General features: G+C 44.2%; 1 protein-coding gene across 1 annotated transcript in view; it reads right to left on the reverse strand.

Moving 5' to 3' along the window:
- Positions 1-934: 934 nt before the first annotated feature.
- Positions 935-23607, reverse strand: part of LOC142498741 (cytochrome P450 2G1-like) — a 102201-nt gene continuing 79528 nt past the window's right edge. The window contains exon 9 of the mRNA XM_075607080.1: positions 935-1437. Within this exon, the coding sequence (XP_075463195.1) occupies positions 1247-1437 (191 nt within the window). The 3' untranslated portion in view covers positions 935-1246. The remainder of the gene's footprint in view (positions 1438-23607) is intronic.

The following is a 23607-nucleotide window of genomic DNA, read 5'->3' on the forward strand; positions in this document are numbered from 1 at the left end:
AAGACCCCTGATCAAAGACTACCCCACCCTTATTAAGTATTTTAGGGCGGAGAAGAGAAGGACATGAGTGTTTATAAAGGTGTTGTAAATTACACTTAAAGTCAAACTTTTTTAAGTCCAGATCCCCTTCTGGCAGACTCAGCAGCGCCTATTGATTATTGTGGGGTGCTGAAAATGGGTCTCTGGCCAGAGGGATGTACGCATGTGCCAGTTACCTCGGGGCAGGTACCAAAGTGCTTCCCACGTTAGCTGGCAAAAGGCAATTGGGTGCAGGTAATTGTTAACCAATACCTGACACCCAATGTTAGGGTATAGGGCTTAAATCCCCTATAAACGAGTGCAAGCTCTATGCCCAATGTTGTTCGTGATTACTTCTACTTGATACCTGATGCCTGAATGAATTCCTTATCCAGATCCAGATTACTTAATTGCCCAATCCCTAAGTAAGTGTATATATCCTGTGTGTTATTTGTACCATATTATGTGTTCACCTTCCCTGAAGGAATAAACTTTCTTTATTATATTACGGTCACATTCAATTCAACCCAGTTATTTTGGTGTATATTATAACCCTGCACAAGCTCCCGTGACATACACACAGTACAATACTTTTACACATGTCCCCCCCCCTTCCTGTAGTGCTGCAGCTCTGAAAAGAAAAAATAGTGCATTAAATGGCATTAAAAGCATTGAGTATTTAACTATATTGGACTATAACTACTGTAAAACTATATACTGTAACTCTATACTGTATACAGTATAACTATAACAAGTTATGGATTGGAGCACTGTGTCTTAACTGCCAATATTGGGGGGGGGGAGGGTATTTCCTGCACTTTAACTTCGCCCAGCTCCAGACATGCACATGCAAAACAGAAATAGAAATAAATGATTATACAGTACTAAGCATTAAAAACATTAACCAATGAAACAATTTAAAACAATTTTTGTTTTTACTAAAAACATTTTTCTATAAATTTTGAACTACAGTACAGTACACTACAATCAAACAAAAAAGTCGTTCGCAAATGGGCTGGCCTTCCAGGGAAGAGCCCTGGTATGCCTCAAAAGAACATTGATGGTGTCTCTCATGATTCTCATCACATGAATGTTAACATTAAAATAACGCTGCACTTCTTCCAAAATTGTGTTCCTTAAATTTACCGGCAGAACCTTCTTGAATTTATTCCCTTCATAATTTACATTGTGGGTCCACTCGCTGTACATCTCAAAATTGATGTGGTGTTTAAAGATGAACGGAGCATATTTCTGGGCTACAGCAGCACATCCGATCTTGTATTTCTCTCGGACGTGCTGGAGCAGTTCGCTCAAGATGATGTTTGGGAGCGTTACAATCCTGGGTGCGGGAGCAGGTGTTCTTCTGGCAGTGGGCGAGGGTATGCAATGCAAAGAATTCGTGGATGGCGGTGCATCTGCCTGGAAAAAATAGCGTGAAGACATTTCACATAGAATAAAAACAGGCAGAATATGTTTTTGATGGTTCTGGAGATATTCCCTGTAATGATTCAACGGATCTGGCCACACATTTTTTCCAGCTGGAAAAGCTTCTGGTTCTTGACCGAAGGTTATGGTGGGACATTACCTCCGTGGAAAACTATATAAGGGTTAACAGGATTCCTAGAAGTCTTCGCATTAAGAAAACACCTACCTTTGGGTTTTTAAATAAAGAATTTGAAGACAGTTGTCGGAAAACTTTGGATGACTGTTCTAACCGGTTAATGCAGCTTATTATTGATTCCAAAATCCAACAAAGATCTAGTCTTAGTAAAGATATTGGATTTCTGCGGGTTAGACTCCATGAATTTGAATATGTGGAAACCTTTTCAATGAATGATGAAAAATTATTGAGTAACCTAAAAAATGCAGATAGAACCATTATTGCAAAAAAACAGTCTAAATTTCAAAGGGACAAAATGGACTATGAACGGAATCAGGTTTATATATGGCAAAAACCGGTGATTAGACAAAATCTCCTTCCCATGTTCCAAAGAAATCTATTCTAAAAAGACAGAGTGACATGTCCAGCATAGAGTCAGATGCTTCAGATTCTGATTACAGAAGTCATGGTGTTTCTTTTTCAGAGGAGCCAGGAACATCCAGTAACACACAGAATAAAGATGATTTAAATGCATTCTCTACCCGGGACAATCCATATATTACTTCTTTTTTTTACTCAGTCAAAAAACGTCAAGCGCACAGGAGAACGAGAAGATCACAGAGAAGGAAGAGACTCTGGCGGGAGAGAGAAAAGAAGGAAATTCTAGAAATAGACTTTAATAATGTTATTAACATTTCGGGGGTAGATTTGACTGTCAATCAATTAAGTTTGTTGAATAGGGGTTAAAATTTTGCGCCCAACACTAATTTTCATTTGTTTGATGTCGTAATTGACCTACAGAGGTTCACAAGAAAATTAGCTTTAAAAAAATTGTTTGCCAAAAAGAACCTTCATGCTAAATCTGATTCTAATATTGATAATACTCCCGATGTTCCTATAATACCTGTTTCTCATCAACCACACTTGTTGTCTTCATTCAAAGAGATACGTGTGGTTCATGATCTAGAAAGCTTACTTTTAGAACAAGAAGTTTCAGTTGATGATGTGTCAGGGGGGGTTTATCCTCTTTTCTTGATAACATTCATACAGGTTATAGAAAGAAATCATTATTTTGTCCTAATTTCATCAAGGGTCCCCACCTGTGTACTTTTGAGAGATTGGTGGAAAGAGATTTGGCAGTTTTGTCTCAGGGCTTTACTTTTGGGGCTCCTGTTTCAAATTTATCAATGTCAGAGAGAAAGGAATTGATTGATTTGCAGAAATATGGGTCTATAATAATAAAAAATGCTGACAGGGGGGGGCAATTATTATACAATCTTCCAAGGCCTATGAAATTGAGGCCTTGCGTAGTTGAATGATATGGATTCATATTCTAAATTACCATCCAATCCCACAGTCCAATTTAAAAGAGAACTTGTGGACTTGTTGGAGTTGGGTAGGACTTTGCAGGTGATAAACAAAGATGAATTTGAGTTTTTGCTCACCCCTTGCCCCTATTGTGATGATATTTCACCATCTCCCAAAGATCCACAAATCACTGGAGTACCCTCCGGGGCGTCCTATAGTCTCCTTCATTGGATCTTTGGGAGATGGTCTATCTCGGTACGTTGACTCATTTCTGCAACCACTGGTGAAATGTTTACCCTCTTTTATCAGGGATACAGTTGATCTTATCAAATCTTTGAGTGAAATTAAGTTGTCTCCATCATACCAATGGGTGTCAATGGATGTCCCGTCGCTTTATAGCATTATTGACCGTGATCAGGGGATGACTGCTGTCCACCATTATTTACATAAGTCTAATTATTCTGGAGCACAAAATATATTTTTATTAGATTCAATTATGTTTTTATTAACGCACAATTATTTTATGTTTGACACACATTTTTTTCTTCAGGCACGGGGGACTGCAATGGGGACTTCTTTTGCCCCATCATATGCAAATTTATTTATGGGTTTTTGGGAGAGCACTCACATTTATGGCACTAATAATTCACTTCGTAATCATATAATTTTTTACAAAAGATATATCGATGACCTCATCCTCATTTGGGATGGGGGCAATGACACACTGGTTCCATTCATTGATATATTGAATAACAATAATTATAATTTAAAATTCACTTTTGAAAGTCACGAAACTCAAATTAATTATTTAGACATTCACTTATACATTGATCTTTCCTGTACCATCCAAATGGAGGTTTACAGGAAAATCAATTCACGCATCACCTTTCTCAGGTCAGACAGCAGTCAGCCCAGATCCTTGATTAAAGGGTCCTGACCTAAGGGTCAGTTCCTTAGGTTGAGGAGGCTCTGCTCCACAGATGAGACATTCAGACATCACTCTGAAAATCTTAAACAAAGATTCAAAGAAAGGGGGTATGATGAAGTTACCATAAATAATGCCATACCATAAATAGTCACTAGGACTGAAACATAATGATCTTATTGCCTCCTGTGGTGGTAAACCAAGGAAATCTAATAAGTTTACTGGTGGAGTTGAACATAAGGAAGTGGGTACAACACCCTACTTCGTGACTAGATTTAGTAATCAGGCCCAACAAATGAAAGACATCATTCGTAAACTTTGGGATGTGTTGAGTCTAGACTCTGATCTCCTTCCCTTTGTTGAAAAGGGTCCTAAGATAGTTTTAAAAAAAGTAAAGACACTAGCCAATCACCTTTCTCCAAGCCTTTTTTCATCAAAAGCCATTCCAGCATTAAAAGCAACCAAAGGCTTTTTCAAATGTGGAGCATGCAAGATATGCAAATTTGCCCATCCCTCAAAAACACTTGTTGTTAAAAAATGCAGAAAACCACATGTTATGAAAACATTTATGAATTGCAAGACGCAATTTGTAATCTACTACATTTGGCCCAGGCCCTTAAAACAACGCATGATGGAACATGTGAGATTTATTAGAAAAAAAGATTTAAAACATCCAGTTTCTAAACATTTTGTAGAATGTCCCCTTGGTGGTATTGATAATTTTAAATTTATGGCAATTGAACATATTGAGACCCACAAACGTGGGGGAGACAGATTAAATGCCTTAAACAAGGAGAGATGTTCTGGGTGTTTTCTCTGGACACTCTGGCCCCAGCCGGCATTAATGTCGACTAGGAACTTCAACATTTTTGACATTAATTATCATATGTTTTTTTCCCTCCCCCTCCCCCCCTTTTCCCTTCCCTCTACCTCCATTTTAAGGGACAGGAAACATAAGGCAAGGGGAACACAGGGTTCTTACATAAAGATTCTGTTAACCCCTTCCATCCCAAGATGATTTAGGGGGCACACCGTTTAAAACGCATTGCAAATGGGAAAGAAGCGGGCCTAGCCTGAATGGGCGGCACAGCACGTGACCAGGGGGCTCGGCCTCCCCGAACCGGATTGGCCGCAAGAGCGGCCGGGGGAGGGGCTTCACCGGTAGCAGGATCGTAGGAGACTAGGAGGAAACCCTCCTATTGGGTGCTCGGCAAAAAGTGTCCCTCCGGGAACACTTTGGTACACCCTGATGAAGTCATCATCGATGACGAAACGCATAGGGCATGGTCTGATTGTGGCCGTCATTTGCCCATGAACATTGCTGCTGCTGAAAGAGATACGTGAGTTCCTGAGCCTCCTACGATCCTGTTACTGACATAGAGAATTTCCAACCACTGGTTCCCGGAGGGACACTTTTTGCCGAGCACCCAATAGGAGGGTTTCCACTTCCGGGTACACGAAGGAGAGTCACGGGAGGAAGCTGCTACCTCGAGTCGGACCGAGAGGACCACGTTGCTGGCTTATGAGAGCCAATCTCATAAATGCTTATATTTGCAGTACTTTTGTGAGTGGGCATTTGTTTGATTTAATGTTCTTTAAATAAAAATTTTATTACGTTAATGAACTTGGTGTGCACCTGTTTTTTTCCTTCTTTTTTTCACAGATTTGTTCAGGGATTGGTGATCCCATTGAAACGGGCTGCAACCACCTGGGAGCATTACATATTGGAACAGGACAAGGTTTTATTTATTTTTTCTGATTTTTTCTGATTTTTAATTTTTTATATTTTTTATTAAAATATTTTTATATTTTATATTCTTTTGATATATTAACAATCTTTTTTGAGAATACAAGTTCATATCATAATGTATTAGCTACCATCTTACCGCCCCACTAGGCATATCCATTTATATAGTTTAATAGTTCTTTATTGTTATTAGCTTCAAATCAGGGTATATTAGAGGTGCTACTTCATTGTTTCTGTTCTTGTTTTTATATATATATATATAAAAAGAATATAAAATATAAAAATATTTTAATTCAAAATATAATAAATGAAAAATATATATATGCACTGTACCATGTATTTGTGTCAATGGATGTAGCACTGAGCTCTGTCTGTGTTTCATGTTCTGTCTCTGGTTTTAAATACTTAATCCAATACTTCCGTCTTAATTGTAGCTTCCACTTCAACCTGAGAGGAATGTCAATCCAGATCCACGGTTAGAGCCGATCTACCAACATTCAGGAATCCTCATTACTGAGGCCCTCTGTCGCATGCCATTTCACTTAACTGTCTTGGGCTCCCTTAGTCTTCTCTAGTGATCCTACGTAACAAGGTTGCTATCCCTGTCTATCTTATGACAAAGATGAGATATTAGGGGGTCTGGCATAACAACATAACAGCATTTAGGATCAAGCCATTTTGTGTGAATATTTCAATCCGCCATCTTGTCTTGTCTCTGTGAGTCTTAATTTCTGTGTTACATTTCTGTATAAACAAATGTGTGAAACAGGAATGGAATTTTTTCGCTCCTAGCTAAATTTATTGACTCTTCCTCATCCAATCAGCTTCAAATTGAAAGTGTAAACAGGCTAAAAGTTATGAGAACCCATTAGATAAGTTTAGATTCTTGCAGTAGAATTTATTCTCATAACATATTGCTAGGCGACAGAATAGGCACATCCCATTTAACCCCAGAATGGTTTCTAGCTGACAGGCAGTTATACAATATTATTATGTATTACAAAATGACATCAGCTTTAGTATTGTTATGTATTACAAAATGAGGTAATGTTTAGTGACGTGCAAGCCCCCCCATAAAGGGGTGGAGCTTTAGGATTTAGGGTATAAATATATGGCATATCGTGTTATTATTTAGAGAGCTTTTGTTTTGAAGCTGTCTCCGTTGTGCACTTGACTTGAATAAATTCACGTGTTATTCTGTTTCAAAATAACCTCAGACTGTGTTTTTTATTTACGCTTTCCACAGATGGTGCAATCCTCATAGGGACTCAATATCATTGGAATCGAGCACCCGGATGAATCACTCCTCCATCACTCAAACCTGAGCACACATATGAATCAAGGTAAGGCTACCTGCATTTTTTAGACAAACAGCCTGATTAAATAGTTTTGAGTGGTGCGGGGAGCTGATTTTTGAACGGTGTCTTATCTGATGTGACGAGTAAGAATCCCTAGCAGTTTCACGTGAATTTATTATTCTCTGTTCCTGTATTCATTTTAAAGTGTAAGAGTTGTTAAGAGTTGTTAGGGGCTAAGGTAAGAGTCCCGTTAAAGGTTTTGGTGTTTTGGTGATAAAAGTGAGTGTTTTTGTGCTTAAAGGGATTGTTTTCAGACCGTCCTGGGTTGTGATAAATATTTTTGTTGTCTGAGCAGGACGGGTCCCTGATTGTACATTTGCTCTGTTTTGTCATTTACATACCAAGTGAGTTATTCATGGATATCTGGTTAGAAAGTCTTATCTGTATCCATGTTATAAAAGTATAAGGTTTATCAGGACTGGGTTGAACCCGCTGAAGTGATTCAAGTTTTTCTTTGGTATAGTTATGGTGAGAAAATGTGATTGGGGAACAGTCTCGTGACAGGTCCTTATCTGCATATTTACACTATTCAGAACAATAACATGCCAAAAGAGTTGTACGTAATCAGCTTGCGTTGATTATTGTAACGCTAAATTGTACAGGTCAATTAACAGTTGATTGCTGTAGCCGAAGTATTGTACAGGTCAATTAAATTTGATTTCTGTAACCGAAGAAGTATTGTACAGGTCAATTAAATTTGATTTCTGTAAGAGGGGAATAATGGGAAACCAAAAATTCTCAAAGGATTGTGTGTCTGCAGACGAAAATAATAAAGAATGAATACAGAGAACGAAAAGAGACAATATAAATATATTTTGTTGGCCAGTGAATGGCACTGTTTGTACTATTATCAACTAATTGCGCAGATGTTTAAATGAAAGAGGGGTCTTTTTCTGTGGGATTGATAGGCTCAGGAGCGCCGTCTCGTGTGTTTTTGAATCCCACAGGGAAACATACCTTACATTAATATGGGTCAAAAGAATTATGTTGAGGGACAGAAAGGTCCCGCTGCATTAATTTTTACCATTGCCAGGACAGAAGTTAATATAATAACAAGTGAAAAAGAAAGTGAATAGGAAAGAAATAGCAAGTGAATTTGCCGATAGATAATTAAGGCATATGTGGTGTTGAGGAAGTAGATATTGAGGGTTATTTTTATGACAGGTTTATATGCAGAAATTGGGATACAATTAGAGACTGTGTGTATATTGTTTGGATGGGACAGAAAGTGTTTGGAAGGGACAGAACGTGTTATAAGTGTAAAAAGGTAGGACATGTTGCCAGTAATTGCAGAGCAGCCCTAAGAGAGAGAGAGTAGAAGAAAAAGAATGGAATTGAAAAGATTTGTTCGTACTGGCCACACGAATAGGTCTTTTGAACCAGAAAATATTTTTTTTCCTTCTGTTCTAATGGCAACTAGAAAGAGAATAAAAGCAGGTTATTTATATGAGAAGCTGATTCGCTGTGTAGGAGAGAAGTTTGTGTCTATGTTCTTTGGGTGTCTGTATTGGGTGTGTTCTGTATTGTATGTAACCAGTAAAAACACATGGAATATTTTGTGTTTAAAAATATGGGTAAAAGCTCATAAGCATTGTTTGAAGTATATATTGTATTGTATGTTTTCATGTATAGAACGCCATTAATAGGCTCAGCGCTTCACAGGAGTGGTGCATGTCGTAATCATATAGTTATCAAATGGTAAAGGTAAGAGGTCATAGAATAAGTGATCCAGACATAAAAGTAAAAGTTGAGCAAAGAGAAGTCACTGCTCTGAGGAGCTTACAATCTACTTGGTAGGTAGGGAGAGCATACAGAAACAGTAGGACTTGATTAGAAGCCAGGAGAGGAATTTGAGGAGGGGAAACGCAGAATCAGAGTTTAAAGAGTAGAGTGATTCTCGCAGCAGCGTTTGGGATAGATAGTAGGGAAGACAGGTGAAAGTCAGGAAGCTGGGATAGCAGGGGATTACAGTAATCAAGAGGGGAGAGAATGAGGGTCTGAATCAGAATTTTTAATAGTTGAGCAACAGAGGAACAGGTGTATCTTTGTGATATTGTGGAGGAAAAAGCGACAGTTATAGAAATGTTTTGAATGAAAGAGGAGAATATGAGAGAGGAGTTGGGAGTGACCCCTAAGCAGCGTGCCTGAGCTACTGGATGGAAGATTCAAGAGTAATGTGGATGGAGATAATAGGGTCAGGTTTGGGAGGAAGTATGAGGAACTCTGTTTTTGCCATGTTAAATTTAAGGCGAAAGAGGGTCTTCCAGGATGAGATAACAGAGAGACATTCAGAAACGTAGGTTTGTATGGCAGGTGTAAGGTCAGGGATTGAAAAGTAAATGGTGGTGTTGTCAGCATAGAGGTGATATTTAAACCTAAGAGATGTTATTAGGTCACCTAGAGAGAGTGTGTACAGAGAAAAGAGAAGAGTGTGGTCCACAGAGGCAAATGCTTCAGAGAGGTGGAGTAATAGGAGCAGAGTGTGATGACCTCTGTCTTGGGTAGCATGTAGTTCATGAGTTATTTTAGTGAGAATTGTCTCCGTGGAGGGAGCAGTGCAGAAGTCAGATTGTAGAGGGTTAAGGAGAGAATGGGTGTGAGAAAATGGAGCAAGCAGGCGAATGCAAGACAAGTTCAGTAGTTAGAAAGAGAGGTAGGGTCAAGCTTGCTATTTTTGAGTCATGGTATAACTATTACATGTTTGAAGGAGAATGGAAATGTAGCAGATTAGAGGGAGAAGAGGAGATCAACAGTGATGGTGACACTCTTTTGAGACAGTGGAAAAAGAGTCAAGGAAAGCAGGTAGAGAGTTGGAAGCAAAGTAGGATAGGAGGAAGAAGAGGGAATGTTCTGGTGTATGGATTCAACCTCTTTCTTAAAAATAGTCAGCAAAAGTCCTGAGGTGAGATGAAGGAAGAATTTGTGTGGGGTAGACTTATGAGTGTTGATTAATGGAAAGAAATAGGTTTGTGTAGCTTGAGAAAGGACAAAATTGCAACAGGATAGCATAAATTTGTAGTGAATTAAATCAGTAAAACTATGAAAGTTCATACAGAAGGCATTAAAGAGAACTGAGTGGAGGGAGACAGCATGAGCGTGTGGCGTAATTTGTGTGTTAAGAAATTATATGAACCTCAGCTATATAAAAGCCCGTTGGTTAATTTTTGAAAGGTCATAAAAAATGTAGTTCTTAGGGCTCTGGATAAAGCTCCATGTATTTAAACTTTAAGCCAAAGTTCCAATCCAATAATAATTATTTTTCAGGAGGAAGCCGTGGTGTATCGTTATCTTATCTTTTCAGGGTCAATTGGCGAAACGCCCAGAAACAAAATGGCTCTTTGCCCGGAAACAAGTCTTATAGAAAATATTTTTTCTTTAGTCAGATGAATATGCAGAGTGTCTTTAAAATGATAAAGCTGACCGTGTGCTCAGCACTGTGCAAAGAGATTATATAAAGCAAGACATTATTGTGAAGTCTTATACAAAATCATTTGTCTATTAACTGAATATGTGATATATTTTATAACTTTTAACCATTTATTTTTCCATAGGTGTTCAATTTTATTATAAGCAGTAGTTATTGTTAAAATATTTGTATAATGTTTTGCCAAAGTGGTGCATTGGGAGTCACCTCTCATTTTTGGATATGTTCTAGGTTTAGAGTTAAAGGACAGGTGATACATATTTACAAATACAGTTACAGAAGTGAGCAGGGTATACATTATTTGCAAGGCATTTCACATTTTTAGCAGAATAGTTACAATGGAGTGTTTGGGGTGGAGGCCTGACAGGAATTGGCTTGGGGCATTTGTCTTAGTATAGTAATTGTTTAATTGGGAGTGAACACATTTTTATCCATGACTTTGGATAGTAGTGTATTGCAATGTATGACTTTATATATATATAGCGTCAAAAATGTTCTCAGCACTTCATAAAGAATACAGTAGAGGGAATTATGATAGAATAGTAAGTGCAGCAAAATCAGACAATAGGAAAGGAAATCCCTGCCCTTAAGAGCTTACAATCTAAGGTTTGAGGGGAATTTACAGAGATAGCAGGTGAGGGAATAAGTGCTGTAGATGGCAGTGCTTGGCCACAATGGGTGTGGTAGGAGTGACTGTGTGTGAAATAATAGCCATGAGTGCAGGCTATTGGGATGTTTAATTTGTGGGGCAAGTTTTAAGGTTAGTTAGTATTTTATGAAAAGGTTGATACCATTTGCATCGGAGGAGATTACAGTGAGGCATGAATGAGAGCAAGTGTGTATTGGGAGAAGAGATATTGGTCTGTAGTTTGAGACAATGTTGTTGTCCCCACTTTTGAAGATTGGGACAGCTGTGGTAGTTTTCCAGGTCTTAGGGATATGGCCTGCAGACAGAATAGAGTTGATTATGGAAGCAATTGGTTTGACAATGGCTGAGTCCCAAAGTCTCAGGAACTTAGATTGTAGTACAGTGAAGTCCACATTAGCTGCTCAGTTTTAAATATGAGGAGCATTAATAGGAGATACCTCTATCTATATGCGGATGTTAAGACAGTAGTAAACACATTGATACAAGAATTTATTCCTATGTATAAATTATCTCCCTATGAGACACTTATGGGATGACTTATGACTATCAGTAGTTCAAAAGAACAAATTAAGGACCATCTATTGGTAATAAAACAATTAATAAGTATTGTATGCCACAAATATATTTTTTGAGTCTCTCTAGGCATAAGGTATGATAAAAGTGCACCTACATGAGACGGAGTTAAAGGTCAAGTAGTTCCTAAACAAGCATGCTCTTCATCCCAGATGAAAGGGCCCGTACTAACCACCAATACAGAATTTAAAGTGGCAGAGTTCTTTCCCTGGACCCAAAGTACAGTAAAGCTCATTCCAGCTCCACCAAAGACCAAAGTCATCTAAAGCACAGCCGCATCAAGTTAACGTTTTGACGAGACATAAACTTTGACCGTTAACCAACGAGGAAAATAAGATACCAGGCAGAGGCCTGGTCTTATCAGGAACATTTCATTTTTTCAAAGACTCAAAACATTCTATTTTTTAGAGACTCAATATTCCTGATTTCTATCAGAACATTTCATTTTTCAGAGACTCAATATTTTTATTCTTTAGAGTGTGTTTAAGTTAGAAATTTAAGGTGTATGTAGAATTGAGCCTTGATGGGAGGATTGGTTTTCTGGAAGCGTGGCTTGTGAAAGCTCTTGTATGTGTTTTGGCAGTACTCTTCACTCTCTATGTATGTGTCATATGCAGCAAAACTTTGATCCAGAAGTGTGTTGCACCTCCAACGAGAGGAGGGGGTCACCCAGGGGGTGTGTCAGCCACAAGGAAAGGATCATAAGTCAGCCATGTTGACCATCGCAGACATTGTCTGTTCTGATATTCAGAGTGAATGATGTATACAATGCGTGCAGGGGTGAGGATCATGCATTTCGCTTCCACAGATACCAAACCCCTTCAATTCTCAGTAATAGCTGAAAATATATGATGATAGAGATAGATGCCATATCCTTTATCTAGCAACTGCATATCCAAAGAAAGGTTGCGTACATAAAATAAGGGTTTTAGTATTATGTGTATAATTTCTGTATTTTTCCAATTTTTTAAGGGAACCTCTTTAAAGGGTGTATCACACACTAGGAACAAGAATCAATTTATGGGTCAAGTGTCTCCACCAACCAATGAAACCTGTGTAAAAATGTATGTTCAGTCAGATAACAATTTACAGGAAGGATGTGGCCTTAATTTTGCAGTTTTTAATTTCATCATTAAACCAAGAACAGGTTCAGATCAGGCTTATGGCCTTACAAAACAGAATGGCTTTAGATTACATTTTAGCATCAAAAGGAGGTGTATGTGCCCTAATTAAAGAACAATGTTGTGTTTTCATCCAAGATCAGAGTGGCAAGGTACAACAGGAGTTAGATAAGATAGGAGAAATTCAAGAAAGACTTAGGAAGGAAGGTGACACAGACTGGAACCCTTTGGGGCTGACTGGATTGGTAGGATCACTAGGAGCGAAATTTTTGAATGTGTATGATTGTGATACTCGTTGTCTTCTATGTTTGTGTTACGTTTGTCAAAGGCATGATCCACAAATATGCAACCCCCTCTGCAGACATGATGCCATTGTTTGCAGAACCAATCTACAGCAGTCCCTTGAAGAAAGAAGATGCCAAGTACAATGTTCTAACTCTGGAAAAGAATTTGGCTATAACGCCATACTACGAGACTATGACTACATTTGGCAGGCACCCTCGTGCACTGTCCTATACCCTCAAGCAGCATTATGAGATGATGGAGCACCCTTGTGCCTCCCAACGTGTTTCTGGACTAACATCATACCAATAATTCTAAAAAAAACAATGTTTTAAAGAATCAGAGGAGGGACTGACAAAGATGAGATATTAGGGGGTCTGGCATAACAACATAACAGCATTTAGGATCAAGCCATTTTGTGTGAATATTTCAATCCGCCATCTTGTCTTGTCTCTGTGAGTCTTAATTTCTGTGTTACATTTCTGTATAAACAAATGTGTGAAACAGGAATGGAATTTTTTCGCTCCTAGCTAAATTTATTGACTCTTCCTCATCCAATCAGCTTCAAATTGAAAGTGTAAACAGGCTAAAAGTTATGAGAACCCATGAGATAAGTTTAGATTCTTGCAGTAGAATTTATTCTCATAACATATTGCTAGGCGACAGAATAGGCACATCCCATTTAACCCCAGAATGGTTTCTAGCTGACAGGCAGTTATACAATATTATTATGTATTACAAAATGACATCAGCTTTAGTATTGTTATGTATTACAAAATGAGGTAATGTTTAGTGACGTGCAAGCCCCCCCATAAAGGGGTGGAGCTTTAGGATTTAGGGTATAAATATATGGCATATCGTGTTATTATTTAGAGAGCTTTTGTTTTGAAGCTGTCTCCGTTGTGCACTTGACTTGAATAAATTCACGTGTTATTCTGTTTCAAAATAACCTCAGACTGTGTTTTTTATTTACGCTTTCCACACTTAATATATAAAATCGAATGGTTAGTGAGGTTAGTGCTATCTGTGGTGAATCTGATTGGTCCTCAGCCTCTGGCCAATCAGATTGCTATGTGTGACGTGACCCAACTGCCACTCTCTTCCCCCTCGGCTCGCGCCACACACACACACACACACACACACACACACACACACACACACACACACACACACACACACACACACACACACACACACACACACACACACACACACACACACACACACACACACCCTCTCCCCCTCCCCAGCGGCGCTCCAACTCACCTCTCCCCCTCCCCAGCGGCGCTCCAACTCACCTCTCCCCCTCCCCGCTCCAAATCACCTCTCCCCCTCCCCGCTCCAAATCACCTCTCCTCCTCCCCGCTCCAAATCACCTCTCCCCCTCCCCGCTCCAAATCACCTCTCCCCGCTCCAAATCATCTCTCTCCGCTCCAAATCACCTCTCCCCCTCCCCAGCGGCGCTCCAAATCACCTCTCCCCCTTCCCAGCGGCGCTCCAAATCACCTCTCCCCCTCCCCAGCGGCGCTCCAACTCACCTCTCCCCCTCCCCGCTCCAACTCACCTCTCCCCCTCCCCGCTCAAAATCACCTCTCCCCCTCCAAATCACCTCTCCCCGCTCCAAATCACCTCTCCCCCTCCCCGCTCCAAATCACCTCTCCGCTCCAAATCACCTCTCCCCCTCCCCGCTCCAAATCACCTCTCCGCTCCAAATCACCTCTCCCCCTCCCCGCTCCAAATCACCTCTCCCCCTCCCCACTCCAAATCACCTCTCCCCCTCCCCGCTCCAAATCACCTCTCCCCCTCCCCGCTCCAAATCACCTCTCCCCCTCCCCGCTCCAAATCACCTCTCCCCCTCCCCGCTCCAAATCACCTCTCCCCCTCCCCGCTCCAAATCACCTCTCCCCCTCCCCGCTCCAAATCACCTCTCCCCCTCCCCGCTCCAAATCACCTCTCCCCCTCCCCGCTCCAAATCACCTCTCCCCCTTCCCGCTCCAAATCACCTCTCGCTCTCCCCGCTCCAAATCACCTCTCCCCCTCCCCGCTCCAAATCACCTCTCCCCCTCCCCGGCGGGGGAACAGGCAGCTGCAACGCGGCACCTAAGATGGCGGCGGCCGGAAGGACCCCCTTCCTCCCTCGCGGCGCCGAGTCAGAAGATGGCGGCGCCCGGAAGTACAGGTAGGTGTCGCTCCCCCACCTCCGGCGCCAAACGGAACTGAGAAAGGGCGCATCAACTGAGACACGTGTGTGTGTGTGTGTGTGTGTGTGTGTGCCCCCCCACTCCTGTCCACTGCCCCCCCACTCCTGTCCACTGCCCCCCCCCTCCAGTCCACTGCCCCCCTCCTGTCCACTGCCCCCCTCCTGTCCACTGCCTCCCCCCTCCTGTCCACTGCCTCCCCCCTCCTGTCCACTGCCCCCCCTCCTGTCCACTGCCCCCCCCTCCTGTCCACTGCCCCCCCTCCTGTCCACTGCCCCCCCTCCTGTCCACTGCCCCCCCCTCCTGTCCACTGCCCCCCCCTCCTGTCCACTGCCCCCCCTCCTGTCCACTGCCCCCCCCTCCTGTCCATTGCCCCCCCTCCTGTCCATTGCCCCCCCCTCCTGTCCACTGCCCCCCCTCCTGTCCACTGCCCCCCCTCCTGTCCACTGCCCCCGTCCCTCCTGTCCACTGCCCCCCCTCCTGTCCACTGCCCCCCCTTCCTGCCCACTGCCCCCCTTCCTGTCCACTGCCCCCCTTCCTGTCCACTGCCCCCCCTCCTGTCCACTGCCCCCCCCCTCCTGTCCATTTCCCCCCCTCCTGTCCACTGCCCCCCCTCCTGTCCACTGCCCCCCCTCCTGTCCACTGCCCCCTTCCCTCCTGTCCACTGCCCCCCCCTTTTGTCCACTGCCCCCCTCCTGTCCACTGCCCCCCCTCCTGTCCACTGCCCCCCCTTCCTGCCCACTGCCCCCCCTTCCTGTCCACTGCCCCCCCTTCCTGTCCACTGCCTCCCCTCCTATCCACTGCCCCCCCTCCTGTCCACTGCCCCCCCTTCCTGTCCACTGCCCCCCTTCCTGTCCACTGCCCCCCTTTCCTGTCCACTGCCCCACCACTCCTGTCCACTGTCCCCCCCACTCCTGTCCACTGCCCCCCCCTCCTGTCCACTGCCCCCCCTCCTGTCCACTGCCCCCCCTCCTGTCCACTGCCTCCCCCTCCTGTCCACTGCCTCCCCCCTCCTGTCCACTGCCCCCCCTCCTGTCCACTGCCCCCCCCTCCTGTCCACTGCCCCCCCCTCCTGTCCACTGCCCCCCCTCCTGTCCACTGCCCCCCCCCTGTCCACTGCCCCCCCCTCCTGTCCACTGCCCCCCCCTCCTGTCCACTGCCCCCCCCTCCTGTCCACTGCCCCCCCTCCTGTCCACTGCCCCCCCTCCTGTCCACCTCCCCCCCTCTCCTGTCCACTGCCCCCCCTCTCCTGTCCATTGCACCCCCTCCTGTCCATTGCCCCCCCCTCCTGTCCATTGCCCCCCCCCTCCTGTCCATTGCCCCCCCCTCCTGTCCATTGCCCCCCCCCCTCCTGTCCATTGCCCCCCCTCCTGTCCACTGCCCCCCCCTCCTGTCCACTGCCCCCCCTCCTGTCCACTGCCCCCCCTCCTGTCCACTGCCCCCCCCCCTCCTATCCACTGCCCCCCCTCCTGTCCACTGCCCCCCCCTCCTGTCCACTGCCCCCCCTCCTGTCCACTGTCCGTCTCCCCCTCCTGTCCACTGTCCATCCCCACCCCCTCCTGTCCACTATTCATCCCCCCCCTCCTGTCCACTGTTCGTCCCTCCCCTCTGGGGAACACGGAGAAAGAGGGAGAGAGAAGGGAGCGGGAAATTTAACTCACGGGCAACGCCGGGTCTCTCTCCAACTCACCTCTCCCCCTCGGCGCTACAACTCACCTCTCTCCCTCCCCGCCACCACTACAACTGGAACAGGCAGCCTGCCTCGCGGCGCCTAAGATGGCTGCGCCCGGAAGGACACCCTTCCTCCCTCGCGGCACTGAGTGAGAAGATGGCGGAGCCCGGAAGTACAGGTAGGTGTCGCGTGTGTCGCTCCCCCACTTCCCCACACCCCCACTTCTCCCCCCCCCACCTACCCCCCCACCTACCCCCCCCCCCCACCTCCCAGAGCACGCTCTCTACGGCTCAACATCCCCGAGGAGCAGGAGGAGGGTGGCAGGGACTTAATACCTCCTTTGTGCCACCGGGAGTCAGCGGAGGCCACGAGGGGGGAGAGAACCAGTGGCAGCCCGAGGAGCGCGGCATGCTGCCAGGTGAGGAAATGCAAGGGGAGGAATCCATGCCTTTGAGGCCCCCCCCTTCTGCCTTTGATGACCCCCCCTGCCTTTGACGCCCCCCCGACTTTGACGCCCCCCCCCCACCTTTGACGCCCCCTGCCTTTGACGCCCCCCTTGCCTTTGACGCCCCCTGCCTTTGACGCCTCCCCCCCTGCCTTTGACACCGCCCCCCCTCCCTTTGACGACCCCCCCCTGCCTTTGACGCCCCCCCCTGCCTTTGACACCCCCCCTGCCTTTGAGGCCCCCCCCTGCCTCCGGGCAACGCCGGGTATACACACACCTCTCCTCCCCCCCATCACACTCACCTCCCTCTCTGGCGCTGACTCACCTCCCCTCCCCGGCGCTCACTCCCCCTGCCTTTCACGCCCCCCCTCCCTGCCTCCGTCCAACGCCGGGTATACACACACACACCTCCTACACCCCCATCACACTCACCTCCCTCCCCGCCGCTCATTCACCTCCGTGGCGCTGACTCACCTCCCCTCCCCGCCGCTGACTCACCTCCCCTCCCCGGTGTTCCCCTCCCCGGTGCTCCACTCACATCACCTCCCACACACTGACTGACACACACAACTTACTGACACACACACACGCACACTGACTGACGCACACAAACACGCACACTAACTGACGCGCACACACACTTACTGACACACACACACTCACTGACACACACACACACTGACTGACACACACACACTGACTGACACACACACACTGACTGACACACACTGACTGACACACACTGACTGACACACACACACTGACTGACACACACACACACTGACTGACACACACACATTGACTCACACACACACACACTTACTCACACACACACACTGACACACACACACACTGACTGACACACACACACACTGACTCACTCACACACACTGACTCACTCACACACACACACTGACTCACACACACACACTGACTGACTCACGCACACACACACACACACACACACACACACACACACACACACACACACACTAACTGATGCGCGCACACACACACACTAACTGACGCGCGCACACACACACACACACACACTGACTGACACACACACACACACACACACACACACACACACACACACTAACTGATGCGCGCACACACACACACTGACTGACACACACACTGACTGACACACGCAATGACTGACACACACACACTGACTGACACACACACACTGACTGACACACACACACCGACTGACACACACACACCGACTGACACACACACACAGACTGACACACACACACCGACTGACACACACACACACCGACTGACACACACACACACCGACTTACACACACACACCGACTGACACAGACACAACGACTGACACACACACAACGACTGACACACTGACTGACGCACGCACACACACCCCCACACACACACACACACTGACTGACGCGCACACAAACACTGACTGCCGCACACACGCACGCACACACTGACTGAGGCACACACACACGCACACACTGACTGTGTGCGTCAGTCAGTCTGTGTGTGTTTGTGTTTCTGCCTCAGACTCACTGACGCGCGCACGCGCGCACACAGTGACTGACGCACACACGCTGCATGAAGCTGTAAAGGAGGGAGGGGGGGGGGACTGGATTGATGTGAATGGGGGACAAACAGAGAGAGGGGGGAGGAGAGAGGAGAGAGAGAGGAGCGGGAACATTACATCCCGGGCAACGCCAGGTCTCTCAGCTAGTAACATAATAAAAAAGGGTGTACAGCTATTCCAAAATCCAGGGGAGCGAAGATGAATGCCAAAAAAAAAGAAATATATATAGTGTAATATGAAAGCACAGTGAATATGAAATAACAGGGGGGCTCCCAAATTCCTACTCACACTTTGAGCAGAAATAAGAAGCAGTGTGCCTGCCTTTGACTAGTGAACATCTCAGATCTGGATATCGTAGGTAATCAGCATGCAGCAATCTCAGACAAGAAAAGAAGAAAGACCATGGTGCAGTTCAAAAAGAACAATTTATCTAACAATGAGCTCACAAATGGAGGCTTACATAGAGATAGGGAAGAAAGGCAGTGGTAACAAATGTAGAGTAGTCTTAGTGAGACGCGATCTCACCGCTCCGCTGCTCCGTCTCCCACACCGGCAATAACTTCCGCATCCGGGTCCTCGGCGTCACCTCCGGTCACCGTGTCACTGCTTAGAACAGGAACACACCTCTGAATGCCTCTAGCTCTCTCTCCTCCTCCAAGCACCGCCTCAAAGCCACTCCTGGGGAAGACGTCATCACGTACGTCAAAATGCGTTAAGAGTGGCTTTGAGGCGGTGCTTGGAGGAGGAGAGAGAGCTAGAGGGATTTGGAGGCCTGTGCGGCCTGTGTCATGTTTAGACAAATACTGTACAGTATATCCGTATACTATAAATAAGTTTCTAAACGTGAAAGCTGCTGTCAGTGTGACTTAGGAAACAAGGGTGTTTTCTTCATCTTTCTTTCATGTGCACACACTGGAACGAGCAAACTTTTATTAGGCACAATGCCATTTTTAGTTATTTAGCAACCTCAAAGATTAATATGCAATACTGACTTGTATGTTTTGGACAGCTAAGGGTTTATGGAAACACACAAGCAATAGAATATGAAGACTGTTTGATCAATCTAATTTGCCCATGATAAAATATTGCAAAGTAATTGAACAAACATAATGTAGACTTTAGAATTACAGGGAGGGGAGGCAGGCTGGGAGGTTGGCTGAGTTTTTCTTGCACATTTTGTTCCACGTTCAATGCAGTTGATAAACACAGCCACAGATATGTCAACAGAGTTTAAAAGGCTAATTCTAGTACAATAGCTCCAAATTCTTCATTGCCAAATCACATGTTTTGGCATGTTCACAAGAAGCAGACTTAAATGTGTGAAAAAAATGGCATTCTCTATTGCAAATCACTTCTAAACTGCTTTTAAACAAAGTGACAAACCACATGATTTAACTGCCAGAACGCTTGGATTATATTTTAGAAATGGAATGACCCGGAATAAAGCAATTTGGACTAAGTAATAATGTACAGAATGCACCTGGATTGAAAACTGTTGAAGGATAGACAACAGAGGTTTGTCATAAATGGCACTTTTTCAGGTTGGGCTAAAGTCGTGAGTGGAGTACCTCAGGGATCGGTACTGGGACCCCTGCTTTTTAACTTGTTTATTAATGACCTTGAGGTTGGGATCGAGAGCAAAGTCTCCATATTGGCTGATGCTACTAAATTGTGTAAGGTAATAGAATCAGAGCAGGATGTAATTTCCCTCCAGAAGGACTTGGAGAGACTGGAAACTTGGGCAGGTAAATGGCAGATGAGGTTTAATACAGATAAATGTAAGGTTATACATTTAGGATGCAAGAATAAACTGGCGACTTTAAATGGGGATAAATTGGGGGAATCCTTGATGGAGTAGGATTTAGGAGTGCTTGTAGACAGCAGGCTTAACAATAGTGCCCAAAGTCATGCAGTAGCTGCAAAGGCAAATAAGATCTTATCTTGCATTAAACGGGCAATGGATGGAAGGGAAGTAAACATAATTATGCCACTTTACAAAGCATTAGTAAGACCACACCTTGAGTTTGGAGTACAATTTTGGGCACCAATACTTAGAAAAGTAATTCTGGAACTAGACAGAATGCAGAGAAGAGCCACCATATTAATAAAGGGGATGGACAATCTATCTTACGAGAAGAGGCTAGCTAAATTAGATGTATTTACATCAGAAAAGAGGCATCTAAGAGGGGATATGATAACTATATACAAATATATTCGGGGACAGTACAAGGAGCTTTCAAATGAACTATTCATCCCAATGGCAGTACAAATGACTTGGGGGCATCCCTTTAGGTTGGAGTAAAGGAAATTTCACCAGCAACAAAGGAAATGGTTATTTATAGTAAGGGCAGTTAAAATGTGGAATTCATTACCCATGGAGACTGTGATGGTAGATGCAATAAATTTATTCGAAAAAAGGTTGGACATCTTTTTAGAAAGGAAAGGTATACAGGGATATACCAAATAAGTATACATGGGAAGAATGTTGATCCAGGGATTAATCCGATTTCCAATTCTTGGAGTCAGGAAGGAATTTATTTTTCCCTTAATGTTTTTTTTTGTTTGCCTTCCTCTGGATCAAAAAGTACGTATAGATATAGGATAAAGTATCTGTTGTCTAAATGTAGCACAGGTTGAACTTGATGGACGTATGTCTTTTTTCAACCTCATCTACTATGAAACTATGTTCATGCATGGTGTTTGACATGTCCGCTTTTTATGAACAAATTGAAGGTGTCCAGTTTCAAAGCAACTAAGGAGACATTTGCAGTAAAGGGGCACAAACTGTAACTCGAAGAATGTGGTGTATATGCTTACATGTAAATGGGGCCTACAGTATATTGGCCATACAATGAGAACGATGAAAGAAAGTTTTCTAGAACACCGGAGGAATATACCCAAAGGTTTTTTAGGACATGGGGTTCCATGCCACTTTGCTTATAAACACAACAAAGACCCAACAGATCTCAAAACCATGGGTGTAGAACAAATTAAACCAGGTACACGGAGGGGGGGAAAGGTTGGGAAATTTAAGATTAGAGACCTATTGGATCTTCAAACTTCAAACCTCGTATCCAGAATGTCTGAACTAAGAATTAGATTTAGCAACTTTCCAATTAAGAGAGTAGTGGAGCTGTCAGCAGGGGCTATACCATGACAGAAAGAGTATTATTCCACACTTTGCCCTTCGCATCTGTACCCTGGTTATTTTATTAATTAGATTTTTATTATAAATATATTTTAATTGCAATTTATTATTTTATCTACTGTAGTAATATTTTTATTATTTATATCAATTTTATATATTTTTTATACTTTACTAGACAAACATAATTATAAGAATGTTTTTATTATCGTTGGAGTTTGTGATATAGACATAGGATTGAGAATGAACATTGTTTAAATTAGGACTCATATACACAATTCTAATATTTCAATTACTAACTAAGACATTATAATGGTATTGTTTTTATAGCTCATTGTTTTAACTGTACAGATGTGTAGAATTATTCATCAAGCGTTAGAAAACCATAAGCTGGCAGTTATATGGTTTTAGGTGCAATTATTTAATAGTTTAATATTTAATATTGCTTAAATTGGTTATGATGGTTATACATTAAGATTGTGCCACACTGTACATAGAGACATGAAAAACGCAATGAGACAAAACAATTCTTTATTAAATTCCAATGAATATACATTGGGCAACAAAGTAGACAAATCTAGCATACAATGAAAAAGTATCGAAACAATTGATATAATTATCTAATTAATTAACCAAGTGGACCCTATAAAATGTCTGCTAGTAGTTTATGCACCATACCCCTGAAGAAGACACAGTGAAGTCGAGGAAACTCGTAGAATTCAGCAGCAGCAGCAGCAGCAGCAGCAACACAGGATTGTGCAGCAACACAGATACAGACACAGGATTGTGCAGCAACACAGATACAGACACAGGATTGTGCAGCAACACAGATACAGACACAGGATTGTGCAGCAGCACAGATACAGACACAGGATTGTGCAGCAGCACAGATACAGACACAGAGATTGCCAACAGCATTTTCGGGTGAACCTGCCCAGCCTTTGCAGCCATTCTGACTGCCTGAGGGAGAATGAAGCAGCCGCAGCAAAGCTGAATACCATAGCATCTGAGGGGAATCCCTATTTCCGGGAGAAGACGTCACTTCCTTTCAGGAACGGTTCAGGGACACAGCTAAGGTTGAGTCCCCAGTGCGTTCTGTGATACGCGCGCCCGGCTGAGGGGGGGGCGGCACGTGCACAGCGCTAATCGCGATCTGCGGTCTCCAGGAGAGAGGGAAGCTTGCGATGGGAGGGGAATTTGCGGGTGTGTGGCCATTACGTCACGCGGCTGGTTCGCCCTCATTGGTGAACCGCCGGTGGGGGCGTGGCCACACCTCCGTCACAAGGTTTGAACTCAATTTGATTGAGTTGTAAAAAACGTGGCGGCGCGGCTGCACCTTCAGCGTGATGGTGACTACTGGGCCCAGCCCCATTGAGGGGCGGTGCTTACACGCACAGCGCACGCCGCGCCGTGCGCACAGGCAGTTACTGGGACCGCAGCCTAAAGGAGCAGGAGAGCAGAAACGGAGCACAGAAACGACCCCTGTGGATGAATAGGAGCCATTACACACACACCATAAGGCTCTCACTACCCTGATTAACATCATAGTGCACCTACAACCCA

Source organism: Ascaphus truei, chromosome 7, assembly GCF_040206685.1.
Source record: "Ascaphus truei isolate aAscTru1 chromosome 7, aAscTru1.hap1, whole genome shotgun sequence".
Lineage (NCBI taxonomy): Eukaryota > Metazoa > Chordata > Amphibia > Anura > Ascaphidae > Ascaphus > Ascaphus truei.